General features: G+C 37.7%; 1 protein-coding gene across 5 annotated transcripts in view; it reads right to left on the reverse strand.

Moving 5' to 3' along the window:
• mctp1a (multiple C2 domains, transmembrane 1a) overlaps positions 1 to 21,654 on the reverse strand; it is a 123,745-nt gene that overhangs the window by 76,522 nt on the left and 25,569 nt on the right. For all 5 annotated transcript variants that reach the window (XM_072388138.1, XM_072388136.1, XM_072388137.1 and 2 more), the window contains exon 2: positions 8,579 to 8,699. In XM_072388138.1, coding sequence (XP_072244239.1) covers positions 8,579 to 8,699 — 121 coding nt within the window. The remainder of the gene's footprint in view (positions 1 to 8,578; positions 8,700 to 21,654) is intronic.

Raw genomic sequence — 21,654 nt, forward strand, 5'->3', positions numbered from 1 at the left:
ATGAGCATTTGATACGAATGCATTTAGAGCAATGTTGAGACAGAAAAACTAAATCTACAAGGGACTGCGACTGTGCAGAGCAGTGTGCAGAAAAGCATGCTCTTGAGGGGGCATTTCCATTTGGCTTGCAGAAATTCCATCCTGTTTGCATCGTGTGCTGACAAATGCACTCGACAGTCACAGGGATTCCAATGCGTTTGCGGTTGAATGGCTTTGTTAGTGACTACAAATAGTAGAGTCGTCGGTACGGGTCACAAAAATACTAACAATATTATAATTTTTTTTAGCATTATCAGAACAATTATATCACTACATGTGTACACATCAAACTAAAGGAATTGACAAAGCTAATGTTCTTTAGCCCTAATATGAACTCGCAATAGCCAATCAAGGGAAAAGTTTCTTCGCCTCCATAGTCTAAAAAGTCAACCTTAAGAGCTAGCAAGGATTGAGCAGCTCAAAGTGTGCAGGGAGGGTCAAGTGCAGACTTATTGCAGCTACATACACAGAGGAGAAATACTCCTCAATGGTAGTTGTTAACTTGCTTAAACTGGTCTGTGGACTTGTATCAGATATGTGTATGCACTATTTTATGATCAATGCTTTAGAGACCAATTAAATGCCATGTTTCAAACACACACTTCTTTTTGTTTGACAAAGCTGGACAGATAACAGGTGGTTATTTTACATATTTGTTGAAAAGAGGGTAACTCTGCTGCAGGAAAACTGGCATAATATGATGTCAGGGTAATTTTTTAGACCTAATAAAAGTGGTTTGAACCATTTGACACAATGGCCTGATCAAAGCTATTCAATAAGCTTTGAAAGGTGATAATGAAAGGTGATTATTAGGGACTGCTTATTCATGTGGGAGATAATTAACTATTCTGCTTCCTTATTTTCATCATCAATCTGTAGGTATTCATTCTGTGTTCGTGATCTGTAGCTTTCTGTGTCAGTGCAGGGTAGATAAATGACTCTGAATTATTTATTACTACATATGAGCAGGTAATTACATTTCAACAGATGACAGTGTGATATTATGCCCTAAAAATAACTATCAGACTCTAGAAGAAAAGACATTTTTATTAAAGTTAAGCCACTGCAGTAAAAATAGAGAAAAAAATTATATGTTTATAATTACTCAGATGAATAGTCAAAATACAAAAATTTTCATCATAGAACAGTAATTCTCTTAGTCTTTCTCATTAAATGCAACTTGAGGGGGGGGGGGGGGATCAAAAGAGAAAACAAAAAGGAAGAAAGAAAAAAGGATGCTCACAGAAATCCCACTACTAAAACTAATCTCTTAATGTTGATTTGTGCTAAATCAGAATAAACCTTGCAGACATGATACTCACTGATAACATTTTTAGTATCAAAACAGAATGAATATGGATGAGAAACCACCTGCTGACAACACTAGAAAACCATCAATAATGCATAATGTCAGCATAATCTGGTGCTCTGTTACTTTGTTAAATCACTCGGATGTTTATTTTCAATATATGAAATGAAATGAACTTAAGTCAGATAAATATATAATGTTTTCTTAAAGATTTAGTTGAATCTGCAATCATCTACATAACAAGAGTGACAGGAGCTTTCACGTCAATTAAAAACACTGCTAACTGACACATTACCAGAGTTTTAGTAACATGCTGCAGTACACCAATGTTGTTCGTGTTTTACAGATATATGACATTACGTCGTGATTCTTTAGTCTATATATAACAACAAAACATAATTTCTCATCCATAAAGAACTATATAAGAAAGGATTATACTGTCACGGGCCGTGAGGATAGAGGACACAGGTGCAGGGTCTTTTCAAAGCAAGAGTGTTTATTTGCAATAAAGAAGTAAAGGATCTCCAAAACAGAGCAAAACGAGGGGCTGTGAATATCCTAAAGCACTCTCCTCAATAACTACATTTGAGGAGGTACTATGAAAGTTAACTCTTAATACTAGGCTCACCTTTAACGGCGGCACAAAGATCTCTACAAACGAAACACAAAATCTCTCCACTAGCGGAGGAACTATGAAACTTTAACGATAACTGAAACGCATGTCTCCTCTAACGTAGGTTCTATGAAACATTGACATAAACCAAAAATCACTCCTAAACGGAGGAACAAAACAGGCTATGAACTTACCGTGGTTAAACTATGACTATGGAATAAATTACAAACAAAGATAGCTCTGTAGGAGGATCCCTCAACTACAGGCCGACATAGTCCTACAGGATTCAGGCCTATGGATTTCTGTGGTACAAGACGCTAGAGTGAGAAAGGTGACAAGTTACAACACACTGGCACAAGACAAGGGAGACGCAGACTATTTGAACACATGAGGAGCAATGGGGAACAGGCATAAACACTTTGGAATCAGGGAAGACAATCAGACACTTGACACAAGAGGAAGGACAAGGTACCTGAAACGAGAGGAGCAGTTAGTATTTCAAAATAAAACAGGAAATGACGAGACAAGACATGAATCAAAACCTAAAACGTGACATATACTTCACTAAAACGTATCTAAAATGTTCTTAATTCATCTCTGTGTTAAGCGGATCATTTTGCTTACTTTTACTTCTTGGGACTCACAGCATTCTTCTTAAACAATGCAAGAGAGCCAGTTGAGATTTAGCCAGCATGTTGCCTGTCAAAATCTTTTTTATTTAGAACCACACTGGGGTGGATGCTCACTGAAGCTGGACGTGAGATGTAAGTACAAGAGAGGAGAAAAATATGGTAAAAGCAACCATAAGACTTTCAGTCACACTGCAAACCTGGAACAGATTCACACTTACAGCAGATTCTAGATTCGGTCACTGCAAATGTGAGTACTTGTGTATGAGTGCCATCTCGCAGACTATAAGATGTGTGTCGAGACTGAAAGATGGTCACAGCTCTGGAGTTTCCTATCAGCCAGAATACAATCTGCAAAAACGGATGTACTGGGTAAGGCTGGAATGACAAGGCACTCTATCATGGAACTGCATATGAGCTGCAAACCTGCTTCAGAGTAGTTACAAACAATTGCACATGCTATGCCTCAGCAGCTCTCTGCTGAGAAGAATCTACTTTCCTAAATTATGTTTCACAGGTGAACCTCCATTAGGGTGGAACATGATCTTGATTAAAATCAGAGCAAAATGAGAACAAAACAGCTAAGTAAAGCAGATTAAGTAACGCAGATTACTTTGAAGACGAGAACTAATTACGATATGCACACAACTGGCAGAAAGACACGCACATATATGTACAGCTGGTGTTTCACATCAGATATCCTGCCCCTATAATTAGAGATGCAGCAAATACAATTTTCTTGTCTGAATTGAAAAGTTCTGCCATTTTCATGATAAAACATTTGTCATAAATAACTTTTCCATTTTTCCCAAAACTGTAGCATGAAACAGAGCCTTCTATGTCGCTTGAAATCTACACTAATGTACTCTGGTGAGAGGACAAAGATGTTTGTACAAATGCAATCCAAAAGTAAAGAAAATTCAAGAGAAGTTACACCTGAATTTCACGTATCTGCTGGTAAACTGCTGGTAAAACTATGTGACTTGCTTTCAGCAAGTTGTGTGTGTGGGATGAACAAGATTAAGCAAGTAACGTCTGCTCAGTACTGTGTGGTATGGGCTATAGCAAATGGCAGGCCATCAATTACCCAAAATGCCAAGATTTCCCTCATAAGGTCTTTACTTTTAGCTGAAAGCATTGGTTTATAGCAAGGGCTGCTGACTTTTCGCTGGTTGTTTCTATATTTATTTCAGTGTCTTTGTTAGCGTTCTCAAATTGGACATGTTCAAATGGGTTATAATGTTTCCAGTATCTGATTAGTATTTATTGAGGTGGTTGCCCCTCCCTGGCTTATTCTCATAATACATGCATATACTGAAATACAAGTTTTACTTAGACTGAGGAATCTATGGTGGATCTGTACTGCCACTAACGCTGATCAGGCAAGTGCACACTTGTTATCAAGAATTAAAGGCAGCTTCTTAAAACTCAGCATCGAAACTGTACTAAATTTTATGAAAATAAAGTACAGTAAAATGTGTGCATCATAACTCGCACCTGGTGCAGGTGCAACTTGACTGATTGTGATGAAACCGTCAACAACACACTTTGAAACAATGTGAAACTAGTGTATTACAAAAATGATCAATAGTAGTTGACTCTAACAGCTTAACAAATTAAACAAAGCGTCACTATATAATGCACAAATATGGTTCAAACAGATCTATTCAGATATATGGCACATATAACAAGACATGGACGTACACTATCCTGAGGACAGAAAAACTAAAAACACATTGTAAGAGGTCTGTAGTGGTGAAAATCAACTGATTGTTTTCTAGTTCATTCCAGCACTGAAATATATAGATGGAGTAATAAAATTCTCACCACGTTCATTTACAACATAGAAAATGTTGAGATTTGGTTGTTAAATGCATGAAATTCCTGATTTTTTATTCAATAATAAAGACTAGAGACACAACATGGCAAAAAGCATGAGATAGATGGAAAAGGAGGAAGGTTTGACAGGCCCTGGATTATTGGCAAGCTTAACCTTGTGGTACCGCAGAGGAAAGTAGGGGCAGACAGGGAGTAATGTGTTTTTATCTGAGGTATGACACCTAAGTCTTAGACTCCTGGGACACAACAGAATCGTGATGACAATGGATAAAGTAAGGTTATTTGACAGTTTGAATTCGCTGGGCTGCAGCAATAAGTACAAAAAAGGGAAAGAAGTTACTCACATAATGGTTATGGCTCTCACGAACCTCTTGTTATTTGTGTCTTTTAATACTTTATTGTTTGCATTGAACACAATATAATCAGATGCAGATTGTATTTTAAAGCGGTAGGATGAGGTAGAAAAGCACATGTTGAGGATAGACACTTCAGTACTAGCTGTGCCTTGTTCAACAACAGAAACATTCGTTTGTGTTTTTTGCCAACCATCCACATGTTAATGTCAAGTGGAGGTGGAGCAGGAGGTTGAGAACCCACAATGCAAAAATACCAGCAAGGAGGTGAGGAACGAGCAATGTAATGAACAAAGGATTTCACATAATAATCATATATTTTGCATGTGTACAAGCCATGTACTTTTCGCCAATCATTAACCATGTATTTCATGTTGAAACCATAATCATGTACTCTATGTCCAACCTTTAGATTTCAAAACTCGATACAGCAGCATACAACTGTTTTCTGACAAGAAATTGTGGTGTATTGATGATCTTCTAACCCTGCAGCCAGTCTCTTTCTGTGTAACCGGTATTTTCCTCTTTTGTGATGGCCAGGCATCCGCCCATATAAGTTAATGCACACGTGTGCGTTCTAATACATGAGTCTCTGAGAGTGTCCTAGCCTCCCTTCCACAGATTAAACCAGGTCCTCCCTCACACAAAGACAGGGATGGGAGTTTTATCTTTGTTGTATCTGAGGCTACATTTTAGTTAAAAACCAAACCTGGAAGGGCTTCTTTTTTTTCAGATTCAGAAAAAATAAAAGGATGAAAAGACAGCATTGGTGGCCTCTCCATTATGTTCTTCAAGTCATACCTGAACATACTTTACACTGTGGCAGGTTCACTGTTCTGCTGGAAAAGGGCAATGCCATTGAATAAACCTTTCCTAAGGGTATTGTTCATCTGCATTAATGATTTGGTGGAGGGTACATAGGAACATTTACATGAATGTGATAAGGGTGCAACAATTAGTCAACGTTGTCGACAAAAATCGATAACATAATCAGTCGCTGACGTATTTAATTGTCGATTTACGTCATCACACGTCTTTTTCACGCTGTTGAGCTGAATATTATTTTTCGTATGGAGTGAGTCATCTCACTTCCAACCTATCTCTGCTTAGACATTCATGCGAGTTAGGGTAAATAATAACGGGAGATGACCTGTATAAACCTAGTGAAATTGCTGCGGCTGAATTATCGTCCTCTCGTCGAAAAGTGTCAAGGGTCTGGGAGCATTTCACCCTCGACACCCAGAAAAAAAAGATTAACAGCAAGTTTTGTAAAGCCGACCTCAGGTATCACGGAAGAACGTCTGTCATGCATGAACATTTGAAGAGGAAGCACGTTGGCGCTCTGGAGACACGTCTCGCCATGATATTTAGATATTTAGCTAGTTAGCTTAACCTGCTAGCTAAATAAGCGGAGTTGTCTTGGATTTTCACATTAAAGTGCAACATTAAAATTGTATTATTCAACTTCACAGTCCAAAGTTACAACCACACTGTATTCTTTTTCACTTGTTCACTTTTTGGTATTGATTTGACTGTTGGTGCATTGCTGCCCGCCGTATTCTTAGCATTTTCAGTTAATGTTAAAAGTCAAGATATAACATGGCTTGAAAGTATTCTTTTTCAGTTTTGGATTGTTTTAATTAGTAATTAACTGATTAGTCGGTTAATCGATTGATTGATTAATTTCAATAATCGATGACTTTTTGGAAACAAACTGGAAACTACTTTTATAATCTATCATTCATATCAAGGCTCTTAGTGGGTCAATAAAATTCCTCTCTGATAAACAACTTTCATCTGACAGTCCAGTTCTTGATCTGTCTAAATGCCTCAAAAGGGAGCCAAGACTGTCTAGTAATAAAAAAACCAACCCAAAATAAAATGGTGATCTGCTTACAGTACAACACTTCAAGATGTAGCCTAAATAGATGCATATATTTTAAAGAAAGGGTCTTTGTATGTGTTTAGAAGCAAGGCTTTTAACATAAATCTTGGTAGCTATTGAAATGTTGCTCAAACTGGTTTCTATGGTCTATTTTTTTATTTTTTTTTTGCCTGGCTCTCTGTCTCTCCCTTTTTCTCTTTCTCTAATGAGATGTCTGAAAGGCTTTTGGCCAGTCAGGTGAGCTCAGCAGCTCCCTGCTCATTATCTGGGTGATCAGATAGACGGGCAAAATGTACAGAAGAGAACAAGGATCTGATTCTGATCTGTTGCCATGGTCACTGCTACCACTAATGAGACTTCATCATCCATTACAACTTTTTCGACAGTCATTGAGAATTAATGTGTAAATCGATAGCTTTACTTGTTTTGGTGGCTGCCCTCAGCACCTTTAAAAGCATAATTGCCTGCTGAAAGAAGACAGAAAGTTGTCTACCCTTGACATGGAATCACTGGCACCCATTAAACTTTTATGAAGTCCCTATGAAGTCCCCAGCCACACTGTTCAGCTCTTCTTGGGGGATCCTGAGGCATTCCCAGGCCAGATGGGATATGTAATCTCTCCAGCGTGTTCTGGGTGTGAACCGGGGCATTCTCCCAGTTGACAAAAAAAGGTGACATCCTAATCAGATGCTCAAACCAACTTAGCTGATTTTTTTCGTGACAATAGGTGAGGGTTGGAATAAAGATGGACTAGTTGATCAAAAGCTTCACTTTCCAGCTCAGCTCTCTCTTCACCAGAATGGACCATTACTGCTGATGAAGCCCCGTTCCATTTGTCCATCTCTCATTCCATCTTGCCATCACTTGTGAACAAGATCCCAAGACACTTAAACTCGTCCGCCTGAAGCAGAAACTTATCCTTGACTCGGAGGAAGCACTCCACCTTTTACCGGTTGGGACCATGGCCTCAGATTTGGAAGAGCTGTTTTTCATCTCAGCCGCATCACACTCAGCTGCGAAGGTTTTATCTAATCAGTTCCAATATGTATCACAAAATGCCAAAACTTGTAAAATGGTTGTGTTTGTTTACATTAAAGGTCTTGATCTGCCAATAATTAAATAGCTTAAATCTGACTTCTCCTTTTATTCAGAAGTCCAAGGAAAGTGACATAATGCTCTAAATGGTTCCATCTGAATGCCAATAGAAAATGGAACAGAATGCATGGACTTGATGTGTGACTAAAGAAAACTCCAAAGGGATATATATATAGAAAGAAAAGGAGGGAGGAAGTGTATTGTAAGAAAAAAGATTGTCCAGAGAGAAATTATATATTGACATAAACTACATTCAACTGATCCATCTAAGTATAGTGTATTCTCTGTTAGCTGTGTTCAAAGCCTGAGTTAGAGTATTAATTTGTAGAATAGAACTACTGAACAAAAAACCCTCCACTTAGCCACACTGTTCAAATGGAACGTTCTTTAGTCAAAAAAGAGAGGAAAATTAAGCGATAAATTATAAAAAAAACAGTCAAGCAAGAGACTTTTTTCTGTGCAATGGAACTCTAATTTATGAAAGAACAAGTTCATTTAAAATAAAGCAGACTTGAAAGATGCAGCCAATAATGAGAATTATCAGCTAATACTCAGTTTTGGTCTTTTTCAGATGCTAACAGTAAGTATAAAATCACTGAGGGTATCCCTAAGGCATAAAACAGTTGTCTGAGGGTATTAGCATTCCGTGTACAACAGTGTGACGGTGACAATTCAATTTAGAAACAAATTACAGACGAGAATAGGGTCACTTTCATTAGGTGGGAAAGATAAAGGCCTGAGTGAGCTCTTCAAACTGTCTGTCCATATAAACCTCAGTACTAGTGAGGTAACAGGAAGAATAAACAGATCTCCTACCTGTTCGATCTCTTATGGCAAGGTTTTTCCCTTTCTTTAGAACAATATCCAACTGGTACATGGCTGGACAAGGAGGTTGCGGCAGGAGCTCTGCATTACTAGGCCCAACCATGTTGATGCCCTGTGAACACAAGAAGTTCACAGTTACAAAAGATAAGAACAGGTTATACAGATACAGTGTACACCAGCACAGTCCAGATTATTCATGCTATATCTCATAGAGGCCAAAAAGCTAAAAAAAAAAAAAAGGGGAAACAATTAAATGTCTTAACAAACAGAAAGGAAAGACATATGACAGACAAACAAAGTCAGAAAAGAAGCAAACTTAAGCTAAACTATTTCAAAGGCTTATTGAATGTTGTACTTTAAATGTGTATTTGTATACACATGTAATAAACACACAAAATGGAGACAAGAGGAGACTCTTGAGAATCTCAAAATTAGATTGCGATTCCGACGGTCAATATCTGAAAAAATACCTGAAGACATTCTGCTTTTTGTTCTTTAATTCATTTGAAGGTAATTCCTTTAATTGCATTCTTGGTGTGTATATTTTTGCTGCTTGTGTTCAAAATGTAAAAAGAAAATTATGCTGCTGTATTCCACGTCAAGGAGAAACGATTCATGCATTGGAAAATGTATTATTGTGCACTATATAATATTCAAGTATGTTGCAAGATATACTGATAACTAGCCTCCATGGGAAACCGCCTAGCCAGAGTGTTTTGGACAGGGTCATCTCCTTGGTTTTGTATGTCATGCTGTAGCTTTAAGGTCTGAATGCCCACTGGCTTGAATGTTGAAGCCCCACACAATTTTCTTCCATTTTCTTCCACTACATTCAGTCATCTCTCCTTCCATTAGATAATCCATGCGAGGGCAATGATGTCATGTCTCACCAGCTATCTTACTTGGAGATGAGGCTAAGAATAAATACAGAAGAAATAACTTGAGGGCCACCAGGAGACTGCTCAAAGACTAACAAGGCTACAGCACAAGAGCAACTCCCATTAAGAAGAGGCAGAGATCTTGAGGAGGGTTAAAAATGAGTGAGGGTGCAAATGACAAAATGGAGAGAGAAAACTTCTCATCAACACAGTCATCGCAATGTGCCTCTTAATGAGGCTGTCACAGCATTTCCTGTAATTGTTGCCAACACTGTTTCCCTCCAGAGAAATGGCTGACTGCCTTAAAATGTAAACTTCTCAAAGCATATCAGGCTGACTTCTGTGTTTGTGTGCTCCTCTCTCATCTTTATTCTGGAGCACCTGGTATTCACTTAATTCAAAACAGATTTCCTGGCTACAGTGCACATTTCCACTGTGTGACAGTTCATCCCAGATGCCTAAAGTCTAGAGAAGTTAAAAATAAAGCTTTTTTTAACAGAAAAGATTTAAGTACGATTTCTAAATGTGACTCCACACTGTAACGCTTGAGAAATGTAGTGCCATATCAGAGGATCCTCAAAAGGGAGCCATGAGTGTCTAGTAATAAAAAATCAACCCAAAACAAAGAATCAAGGATCAGAGATAAGCTTTAAGCAGTGAAATTCCTCAAGATTAATTTGATAATTTATTAACATTATGCACAATGGAAGAAGAACTATGCAAATTCCTTCCAATCTTTCACTAAGGAACATTGTTTTCAAACAGTTCTCCCACACCTATTAATGCATCCGAAGGCGCATCTCACTGTTTGAACAAAGGGAACAGTTCTGCTCTGATCCAGTGACAGAACATAATCAAGAATTTGAGCCCTACAGAAAGTTAATATACAACTAAAACATGCTTGTAAAACACCAAAAACGGGTAATGAAAACCTCACTAACCTCGGTTTTCATTTTGCACACCTTGCATATTACATGAGTCATGTCCAGTTTCTTCTTCTCATTAACACTGTAAAATCCAAAGCCCACCTGCTTTAACTGAAGACTCTGCCAAACAGACTGGACTGAAGGTTTTAAAAAAAATTTTTTTTAGGTTTTTGTGAATCGAGTCTTTCAGAAAATAAGAATGATAATGATAGTGATTGTTTTTTCAGCCATTTATCACACCCTTGCTATGTGTTCTACTTAGTTACAAACTATGTTTGGCATAATGGTGCTACAGGAAGATGAGGGTGCAGCACTGTTCACCAGCAACAGTAATAAATACATGTAAGTACCATATATATGCTCTAAAATGAATATCACTGGGATTTATATTTTATCCATTTTCCATGAATAAAGATACTTGGTAGCAAGTGCATCTACTCCATAAACATCTGGAGGAAAAATGTGATCAATCAGGGATGGAGACGAGCTACAGTTGTGTAATTGGATGGGATAAACTTGGGGTCAACAGAGCATTTATTCACTGTGATTAAAATCTGTATGTGTGTGTGTCTGTGCGTGAGGATAAAGCATACCTGGGATTGTGAGCTTTCGACGCAACTCAACAATGCGGTGCACAGTGTGTCTCTTGTAGTCACTGTTTGTTAGTCAGATTCATAAACAAAAATCCTTTAGGTTAAGGGCATGGGATTTGAATCTGATTTTCTTACAGCACACGCTATTTGAGTCAACAATCGTGGTAGTTAGAGTCAAGGATTCAATTTTTGTGGAAACTCACATGGACAGCACTACAGACATACACACATTCTTGTTCTTGAAACAGCCATTTTGTTCGCTGACTGTCCTTTGGGACACACTCAGAGCAGAAAATCAACCTTTATACCATCTCCTGAGTCCAGTAGACCTCGGACCACACCTCGGAATACTGACACCTCAGTTGAGACAGAGACATACCTCAAAGACACAGTGCACACACACATTCAGAATGACAATAATGGAGGAGAATAGAGGTTATAACCAAGGTCCATCCACTCCACCTGCTCTGTGTTTCATGAAGCTTTGAAGTTGCCAAAACCAGTATGTTTAAATACACGCGTTGCAATTTCTTTGCAATGCAATGATTCTGTTATAACACAGGATAAAACATGCAGATCACAATAATCTATTTTTGAACACAATTTTGCAATCTTTATCCAGACAAAACTCCTTATTAACGTGGTGCATGCTGTATATAAATCAACCTAAAATTCAATGTGCTCATGGGTAGTGTACACATGTACACTGCAGCAGTCTTACAGCCTCAACAGTCTGTAACACAGCTTTAGTACATCCAGAATGCTGCTGCTCGAGTCCTGACTAGAACCAGGAAATATGACCATATCAGTCCAGTGCTCAGGTCTCTGCACTGGATTCCTGCTCAGAGAATAGACTTTAAAACAGTTCTGCTTGTGTACAAGTCTCTTCATGGTCTAGCGCCAAAATACATCTCTGACATATTAGAGCCATATGAACCAACCTCAGGGAGGGGTCTCCTGCTGGTGCCCAGAGTCAGGACTAAACAAGGTGAGGCTGTGTTTCAGTTTTATGCTCCTAAAATCTGGAACAGTCTTCCAGAAGATGTGAGACAGGTCTCAACTGACAATGTTTAAATCCAGGCTGAAAACAGTTCTATTTAGCTGTGCATATGACAACTGAAAGTATTTTATCTGCACTCTTCGCTTTTAATTTAATTAATGATTTTATGTAGCTGTAAAGCACTTTGAATTGCCTTGTGTACGAAATGTGCTCTACAAATAAACTTGCCTTGCCTGCATGCCTGCAGGAATAAATAACATCAAGCACCACAATGAAATGCAAACTGGAGTTCCCTCATCGATCCAGATGGATTCAATGAGCAGAGCACTTTATATTTACATTGAATAATCCTTGGAGAACAACACAGGAGAGTGCCCGAGTTATTCGGCAACATGATTCATGGAGAGAAAGCTAGGAGAGAAAAGGCCCAAATGCAAGACAACAGGAGAAGGAGGCGCAGTCAGGTGGTGAAGAAGAGCGGTTTCATCAAAACGGAACATAAGGCACTATATGGGGGAGCAACACACAGAAAACAGAAAGTAACAAGAATAAAAGAAGAACTAGCTAACTAAAAGACTGACTGTAGAGCGTAACCTCAAGGAAAAGACGACATAGAACCACAGGATAACAGCAACAATGAACTGACAGGAACATTTATGCTAGGAGGGATGATTGGATGAATAGGTGCAGGTGAGTAATGACAATAAGGAACAGGTGGTAACTTGGAGAAGGTAGAAAGGCAGCTGAGGATATCTATGGGTAATAGCAGAAATTAATTTTTAAAAAAAGCCAGAAAATCTAAATCAAAACAGGGAAAGAATCAAAAACATGATTCAGTTGAAATAGAACAAATACCCGCTATAATTTCCATAACTAAAAATTACTTTGTCGAGATAAAGAGGGACAAATGATACCTCTTTCCTGCAGAACACTAAAAGACTCCAGTCAGACACTACTAGTTATATGTGCTGTTTATAGTGTAAGAGGTAGCGTATTAAAGGGTTTGGAGTAGATTATTTGGAAATACTGCTGAGAGAGATGTTTGAATCCTGTAGATGTTATAAATCCATACAAACCATTTAGTCAAACAGTCCCACTTCTGCTGACTCTGACCCCTTAACTTATACTGTACAACAGGGCTCTCTCAACAAGTAACAACTTTAGTAGTATAAAGAGAGATATCATTTAACATAAAACCAGTAACGGGTAATATGAAGCAGATTGGAACTGAACACATGATATTTTACTCATTATCATTACACATTAAACTCTCGATGCAATGTGGCAAACAATAGAGTTGGTCATCTAGTAGCTTATAGTATTCCATTCCTTTCCAGCACTTAGCTTGAACAGGCGTTAGTGGCTCTTTGCTAGTGATGCACTCACATCCCACCAATTTCCACACACTGAAAACAGTGCTACCCAGACTGAGAGAAGATGCTTGGCCAATTGCTTGGCCAAAGTGAAGGTTACCTATGTGCAGGTCGAATCTAGACTTTGACCTGAACCTTGATGCCTGAACTTTGTGTTCAGTCATCAAGGAATAAAAAGGGAGCAATATAGTCAGAAGATGACACTAACTTATCTGTTAGGTGAAGACTCAGAGCCTACTGATGGGGCCTCCAGTTGAAGAGAGGCTTAAATTGCTTGTACCTGCTATCAATAAGAAAGATCCCTGACACATTAGGTACCGTTTATCTAGTATTTGATAACGGCTGTCACGTATCATGTAGGTAAGCAGCAGGTAAATAACTTTATAATTATAGATAATTATCTGATCTTCATCATCAACCAGTTTTTTCTCATACTGTACCTCCTTTGTTTCAAAAACTCTTCAGACATTTCCAAAGAAACGCACACAGCTTATTAATATCTAAAACTAAGAAATGTTTCATTGGTCTCAGCTATATCTTTAATATATAGATTAATAGGTAATATTAATAGGTAATAGACCTGTCCAGGGTGTACCCCACCTCTCCCCCAATGACAGCTGGGAAAGGCTCCAGCCCCCCCGACGGTTTAAGCGGGTATAGAAAATGGATGGATGGTTAAAATGTACAATTGCTTTAATCTAAATGCAAAGCTTTAATGTCTGACTTTGACTATTGCTTGACAAAAGTGAAAAATTGATTGTTTGAAAGTTTCAATTTTACATTTAAAAGTAAAAAGCAGCACATAACAAAGCTGCCAAGAAAAGTGCCCTTTTGGGATATCAACCATGAATCATAATTTTATCTTGGATTACCTGTCATAACAGTCTTTATGGAGGTAGAAGCCTGTAGTTTGCCCTGGGCACTGTATGGAGCCAGACTCGTTTCTCACGGTGATGACAGGTCATTTCCAGACTCTGCACTTCCATTCCTGCATAACAATAACCTATTTCTGCTTTCTCATTAACAGGGACATAATGGCAGTTCTCCTTCTGTTAGTGGAGGAGTTACTTCATGCAACCAAATGAAATACCTCTAGTAATATCCTCTTTAAAAGTTCTGTTCATCCATTTCTGCATGAAAATATGAGTATTTTAACCACATTCTATCAAAGGAATAACTAAATGTCTAGTTGGCTTGTGTCAGCCTTTATCAGTGTTTCTTCTAAAATGACTTTTTTTGTAAATCAATAGAAATGCAACAATGAAGTTTTTTTTTGCATTTGCTGTAACTAATTGAGTTAAATCTATCTGGCAAATTAATTAATAGATCATTTCCTTCATTTTTATGACATCAGCATGATGTTAACTCTCCCAAGAGCTCCTAAAATCCATCTGGAATCTAGTTTAAATGTTAAGTTTTGCTAATACACACTAATCAAACCACATTATCTCTCCAATGAAATGTGACTATTTAAATATCAGTAATATTGATCTCATGGGGGAAAAATAATCCAACTGATACAACCGTTTAAGTGATTCCAAAAACAGTCAAACATCAAAAACACACAGAAACACAGTGATGCAGTCTGGTGAAACATACTGTGATCTGGGTGGCACGATGCCGGCAAAACAAAACAAAACAATTTGTTCACAGACTCTGAAACTAAACACTGCTCCCTCATTTAAATATACTAAATATAATCTGAAAAAAAATACACACAAAAAAACACAAAATACAAATTAGTGTATCGGCTGCAAACTGCCAAGAGTTTTGTCATGGCTTTAGTTTTGGCAGTGAGACCAAGTTAAATGATTTAACAAAGACCAAATTAACAAAAATGCATGTCCAAAACTCTAGTCAGAATCTAAACTAAATTGTCTTTATTTGTGTTCTCATCAACTGATACAGCGGTCTTGTTCAGGGACGCAATATCTGACATGTAGCTGTTGACAGATGCACTTTGGCAGTCATTTTGTTGATAGTGAGATGGATGATCCTGCTTTCTACATCATGCTGTTAAACTACATTGACGTGATGATGCAGACCCTTTATTCTTAACATGCATATGCTTGAACTAATCCATATTAACATGCAACATAAAATAAAACAATCAAATAAATTGTAATTATTAATAGGGACAAATGGCAAATTCAAAATAAATTCTATTTCATGTTGTAAAGAAGATGTTTTCCTAAATTGTTTTTATTGTGTTTTCCACCATGAACATAAAAATTGCATGGGCCAGGCTAATCCACTGATCTTGTGACTTCTCTAAGGATTCATTTTCTACCACAGGGCCTTTTAAAAGCTTTGCCTGCTCAGAACAGGTTGGCATCCATTATGTAGGCATCAATAAGACAGGTATTTCAAGGTTTACAAGACATGTAAAGACAGCATCAGACATTAAACATCTGTACAAACAGGAAAAAATAGGATCTACATTAACTGGACTATATTAAAGGGCATTAGTTTTACCATTTCCATTTAATCTGTAACAGACAGAGCTTAAACACTGACTCAATCTTCTAACTTAAGTAAGATGCTTTGCAGCTCCCACTACATAAGTATTTGAAACACAAACAGTATGGCACACAGAGCACACACTGTAAGGAAGGCTCTTGGGGTCTGCCAGTGAAACCTATTGAATTGCTAGAAATGCATCTTTTTTGTAGGCACTCTAATAATAGAACATACGGGGGAGGAAAACAGTGTAGGAGACTGAGGTTGTTTCCCGCTGTATATTTCTTCAAAACCTTCCACTGCTTTTGTGCAAGACCTACCTGACATACATTTCTGATGAACTGAGATCATTATGACATACAATATAAAAGCTTTTTCTTAGCGTTTGAGATTTACATCCATGTGCATTTTGAAAGTAACTCACAACCAATGAAACCTGAATAAACAAAATCATCTAACCTTTACAATGAGCAGCATTTGTCTGTGGTGACAATGATGTTAAGAGTAATAAAGAAAAAATAATTTTGATAAAAATATTCCCTTAGGTATCATCCTTCAAAGAATTACACAATCAATATGTCCTAATTGTTGCACTTAATCATCACATTACTGACTGAGATACATTTCCAGTCAGTGACATGTGAACTGCTAACTGTTTCACTACAACATCATCACTCCCCCCTCCTAATTCCACTTTTTTCCTCTCTCTTTCAAGAAGGCCTCATGATTGTATCAGTCTGTCAACAACACGTCTTCTCGAATGCCTGTGACTCATAGTTATTTTGATATTGCAAATATTCTATACGTGGTACAAGTATCACACCATGCAAGTCACAAAACCTTGAAAAATAAAATGCAATGCATTAGGCTGTCCGAGCCAAAAAGGTACTCCAGTAAATGTCATGGTCTCAGTACCATTACTGAGCATCTTGTCTCTTGAGTATGTACACCCAGGAAATGTGCAAAGTGAAATTACACAGGGTCAGTGCAGCATAGTAAGTAGTCAGCCAACAGCCACTCAACTAGATAATGAGCTTTATTTGGTGTTTTAGGTAAGCAGTCTGCTGTTCAAAGTGCAACCTTCACTCTCTGGTTCCCAGCTAAAGTAATTAATCGTCTGATGCAGAAGGTGAAATAACAGCTAAAACACTTAGTGGTGTGTTTGAAGAGGTGCTAGGGTAGTCGTGTCAACTGTGACAAACTGTATCAACCACAAAGAGTGGGGAAAATCTACAGCTTTGTTACAAGGGGAAGTTACAGTAAGCTTATGGTAAACATGTTAGGTTTAGGTAAAGGTAGCATGGATTTGAAGGAGGTAGTAATCTTTCAATTTTCTACACAATAAACTCCCCAATAACCATAAACAACAGTGAACTCCTCACCGACCTGCAGTAATGCACCTGTTGATCAGGTGAATGACTTCCAGAAGATTTTCATCTTATAGTCATCAGCATGAATCCATCCATAATGAGAATCAATACCTCTTTATACATCTGTGACATGAACATACTACTTTTGGGGGAATGAATGACAGCGCTCTTCACTGAATGATGGCTCTTGTGTAAAACTGTTGTTTCGCTGTGAAAAATGAATCTTGTATAATCCTGAGGATATAATTACAAGAACAAGCAGAGGGCATTAATCTGATAGACATGAACACTTTAGTGTATAGCACGAAAAAAGAGAGTAACTTGGTGCTTACAAGGTGAGATGGTGTTTTTGTACACATATTTAAGCAAATAGACTATGCAGAGACCTACAGTAAACACATGCAGGTTCCCAGATAATCATCATCTTAAATGCAGCAAATGGCCGTCCAGTTTGGGACTCGAACAGGGGCCAACTGCATTGAGGACTAGCCTCTGTATATGGGACCTCTGCTTAACCCACTAAGGCACCGACCACCCCATCTTAAACATATTCTGTGTTGGTAATGATATGTCATCACTGATTGAATGTTATGTCATCTGTATGTAGTAAGCATGGACATAGTTTTGGTTAAAGATCGTTAGCACATGTCCCTTCTAAAGTCAAGGCACTGGTGAAGTGCCCGTTTAAATCCTATTGATCAAAAGAGATCAAGTTTTTTTAACTTATTCTTAAAGAACTATTGCTTGTGTCAGTGAAAGATTAAATTATTCAGTCGCATCCCTGAAATCTGAATTTGATAGAACTATCCATCCATCCATTTTCTATACCGTCAATCCGTTAATCGGGTAGCGGGTATTTGATAGAACTACATTAATAAATTCAATATAAGATAAGATGCCATCTTAAAGCCTTATAGATGGCATGCAGTTTGAAAAAGGTAAAAGGTATTCCTTTCATCTGTTAGGCTTCGCACATCCTAATTTCTAAATTATTTAAAATAATCATCAAAAAACTATGAAAATATAAAGTATTGCTATTTTATTTGTTCAGAATTTTTTTATGTTTTGATGCCAAATCACAAAATAGTAGTCTGCTTATAGGTTTATATTTCCATACATCCATCCATTTTCCTGTGCTTATCCAAAGTCAGATTGAGGGGACAAGAGGTTCAGGTTTTGCATATTCCCTCCAGGATGTTTTGGGTCTGTCCCGGGGTTTCCTCTTGATGTGGAGGAGCAGTGGCTCTACTCTGAGTTCCCCCTGGAAGCACAAGCTCTACACTTTGTGTAAGGCTGATTTCAGACGCCCTCAAAAGGAAACTTATCTCATGCACTTGTGTCTGAAATCTCATTCTGTCTGTCTCTACCTAAATCTTGTGACCACAGGTAAGGGTTGGCATGTCAGTAAATGGACCAGTAGATCAAAAGCTATGCCTTCTGGTTCATCTCCCTCTTCACAGCAACAGACCAGTGCAATTACTACTGAAAAAGTCCCAATCTGTCTGTCTATCTCACTCCATCCTACCATCTCTAGTGAACAAAATCCTGAGATACTTAAACTCCTCAGCTGGAGGCAAAAACCTCCCCCAGAGGGAGCATGCCAAACCTTTTTCAGTTGAGATCTAACTGACTAAGAGCTTGACTAAGTTAAAGAAAAACAAAAATTCCAAATTCTCAGCCTTGACTATATGTCTATATCTCTGACAATATGGCAGAGAGCCTTTTTTGGTTTGTTATATACATGTTATGTTATATATGAAATCCTGGTTGTCTGCAGTATTATTGGTGCGCTGGTATTCAAAGGCAGACATGCTCAATCATGACATGGACTGACTATTTTGTTCATCAGTTTATATAAAAATCTTATTTGGGTATGTTAAATCAAAAATATGAATTGAACATAACTATGTTAGTGCTGGCCATCTGTCAAAAAAATGTCCCGAACAAAGCACTTGTAGTGGCTTATTCACTTAATAGATGTGTATTATTTTGTTTGTATATATACTGTACGTGTTCTTCTGACATCCTGAACAATGCAATATACATGCATACATATTAAAGTAGGTTGGGATATTTGCTGAATTATCCACACCTTGATGTCAAGTGTATAGAAGAGCAAATCAGCTTTTACTGTCCTATGACACAATGATGGAATTATGTAGGTTTCAATATACATAACTATGCACTAATTAAAATTAAATAACAAAAACATTCAAATGTATTTTCAAGAGAATTATGTTCACAGAAATCCTTTTCAAAGACGACACTATGTCAAGAAACGTTTTTCTAGAAGACCTGACACAATCTCCTTTTATTGTAAATTGTTTTTTTTCTGAAACCATCTAAATTATGAATCCAGTGTCATTAAAGTTTCAGCGCATGATTATGGTCAAGCTATTGGTACTTGGAAAACAAGAGTACCTTGTTAACATCAAATAACTATGGTAAACCTGACAATAAAGGAGCTGTGACCAGTTAACATTATGATCATTATCATCCTTTATATGATGATCAGCCTAACTGTCATCCCAGCTGCCCTCTATGTTACTCTGAAAGCTCTGACCTTCATACACTGAACAGTAGCCCAGTTTCCACTGTCTCATGCCAGCTGTGTGACGACCCTTCCTCCCAGTTGTACCAGATGTCTGAGCTAGGCAGCACAGGCTTGACCTACATTGGTTTATGATGGAACACTGGTTTGTGTTTGGGGGATGAGGAGAAAAGGGGTGAGTCTCTTTCCCTGGTTTATCCCATAATTTGGTAGATTAAGTTGTAATCTGTGAGTGTGTATACATAGTGTGTATGTAATGTAAACCACAGCCTCTTCCAATCTAACTTACAAATATGACAACAACTTGTTCACTGGGTTAAAGAAGTATTGAAAAAAAAATTTTTTTTTTACATATTAAAAATATATATATATATATTTTTCAAATAGATTAAAATATTATCGTACAAGTTTTATAATATTTCTTGCTTACTTTTTCCTTTTATGTCTTTCGACACCTTGCAAGTGATTCATTATTCAGTGATACAATCTGTGGGTTGTGACTGCATGTCTAAGTTCATTTGAGTCAGACACAATCTATGATGTTTGTGAAATGGAGGACAACGGTGTTACGGTAGAAGCGTGACAGTAAGCATTTCAATTTTAAGCACTTCTTGTAAAGTATTTACGACGCCAGATAAACAATGCAAAGCTAAATTTGTATTTTTAAAGAATTGGATGGACATGGTTTTTTTATGTGGTCAGACGTGTCATGACGATACAAATTTGAAATTCAATTTCAGTGACAGTTGGGCTGTTGGTTATGTGGTACCGAGTCAGATGGATTTGTTAGCTGGAAATACCTTTACTCTGCTTACAGATGTGGCATGCCAGATGCTCATGATTAAAACTAAACAAAGTCAATCACCACTGTTCAAACCTAGTGCATCACAGCGTCAATAGAAAAATGTCTCTCGCAAACAGGAAATGGGTTGTTAGGGTGGCTCTGAAACCACCCTAACAACCCATTCCTCTGTGAAACAACACATGATAAATGATGTGACAAATGTCACATACTTGCCCACCATTAAGTAGAAAATAATGCTTGAGAAACAGTTCCATCTGCTGTACCTGACAGCTACACAACACAGCCATTCTCCATAAATAATGAAGAGGAAATATCACCACTGAGAGAGAGGTAGAGGCGGAGGAGTGGGGAAATCAGGGAAAATGGGAAATAAAATGTGAGATTGATGAACTCAGATAGAATGAAAAGCTGGACAGCATAAAAAAAGAAAACATGAAAATGAAAACAAGTAAATATGTAATGGAAGTGACAGGCAGAAACTAAATAAGAGTGAAACACAGAAGGCAGTTACTCTCTCTCACACAAACAAAAAACATATTTGCAGGATGCAGAACATAAGAAAGCTTTCCCTGTGTTTGTTACCACCTAGTTTGGTGCGGTGATGAATGAAGCCAAGAGCATCAAGTGTTGCTGACATGGCAGACAGACAAGCTGGTCGCCCTGCTGCCAACCCAACGTGTCAACCAGGACAGGGTCAGTGCCAATCTGAGATCACGCTGACACGACTCTCACACAAAGCCTTGACCAGCTCTGCACAGAGCGCTGCACATACATCAAGAACATGTTGATCTAAGCTTTTGTTTGCTGACTCAGCAGCTTCACAGCAGAAACAAACCAGTTCAAAAATATCGCACATAAACTTTTATCTCCCACCCAGCACAACAGTGTGCTTACTGTATACAGTGATGGGTGGTCTTGCTTGCTATCTCATCAATTGCTCACATATTCTTTTTCAAATTAATTAAAAAAGTTAAAGTGCTATTAAACTTGCAGCATAAATCCAAACCACAGTACAACTTTACTTTAGAGTCCTAAAATAATAAAAACAATATCCACACTATAAGTAAAAAATTCAAATGGGTGTATATGTTATTCATATTCATAGTTATTA

Source organism: Leuresthes tenuis, unplaced genomic scaffold, assembly GCF_036924035.1.
Source record: "Leuresthes tenuis unplaced genomic scaffold, fLeuTen1.0.hap1 SCAF_6, whole genome shotgun sequence".
NCBI lineage: Eukaryota > Metazoa > Chordata > Actinopteri > Atheriniformes > Atherinopsidae > Leuresthes > Leuresthes tenuis.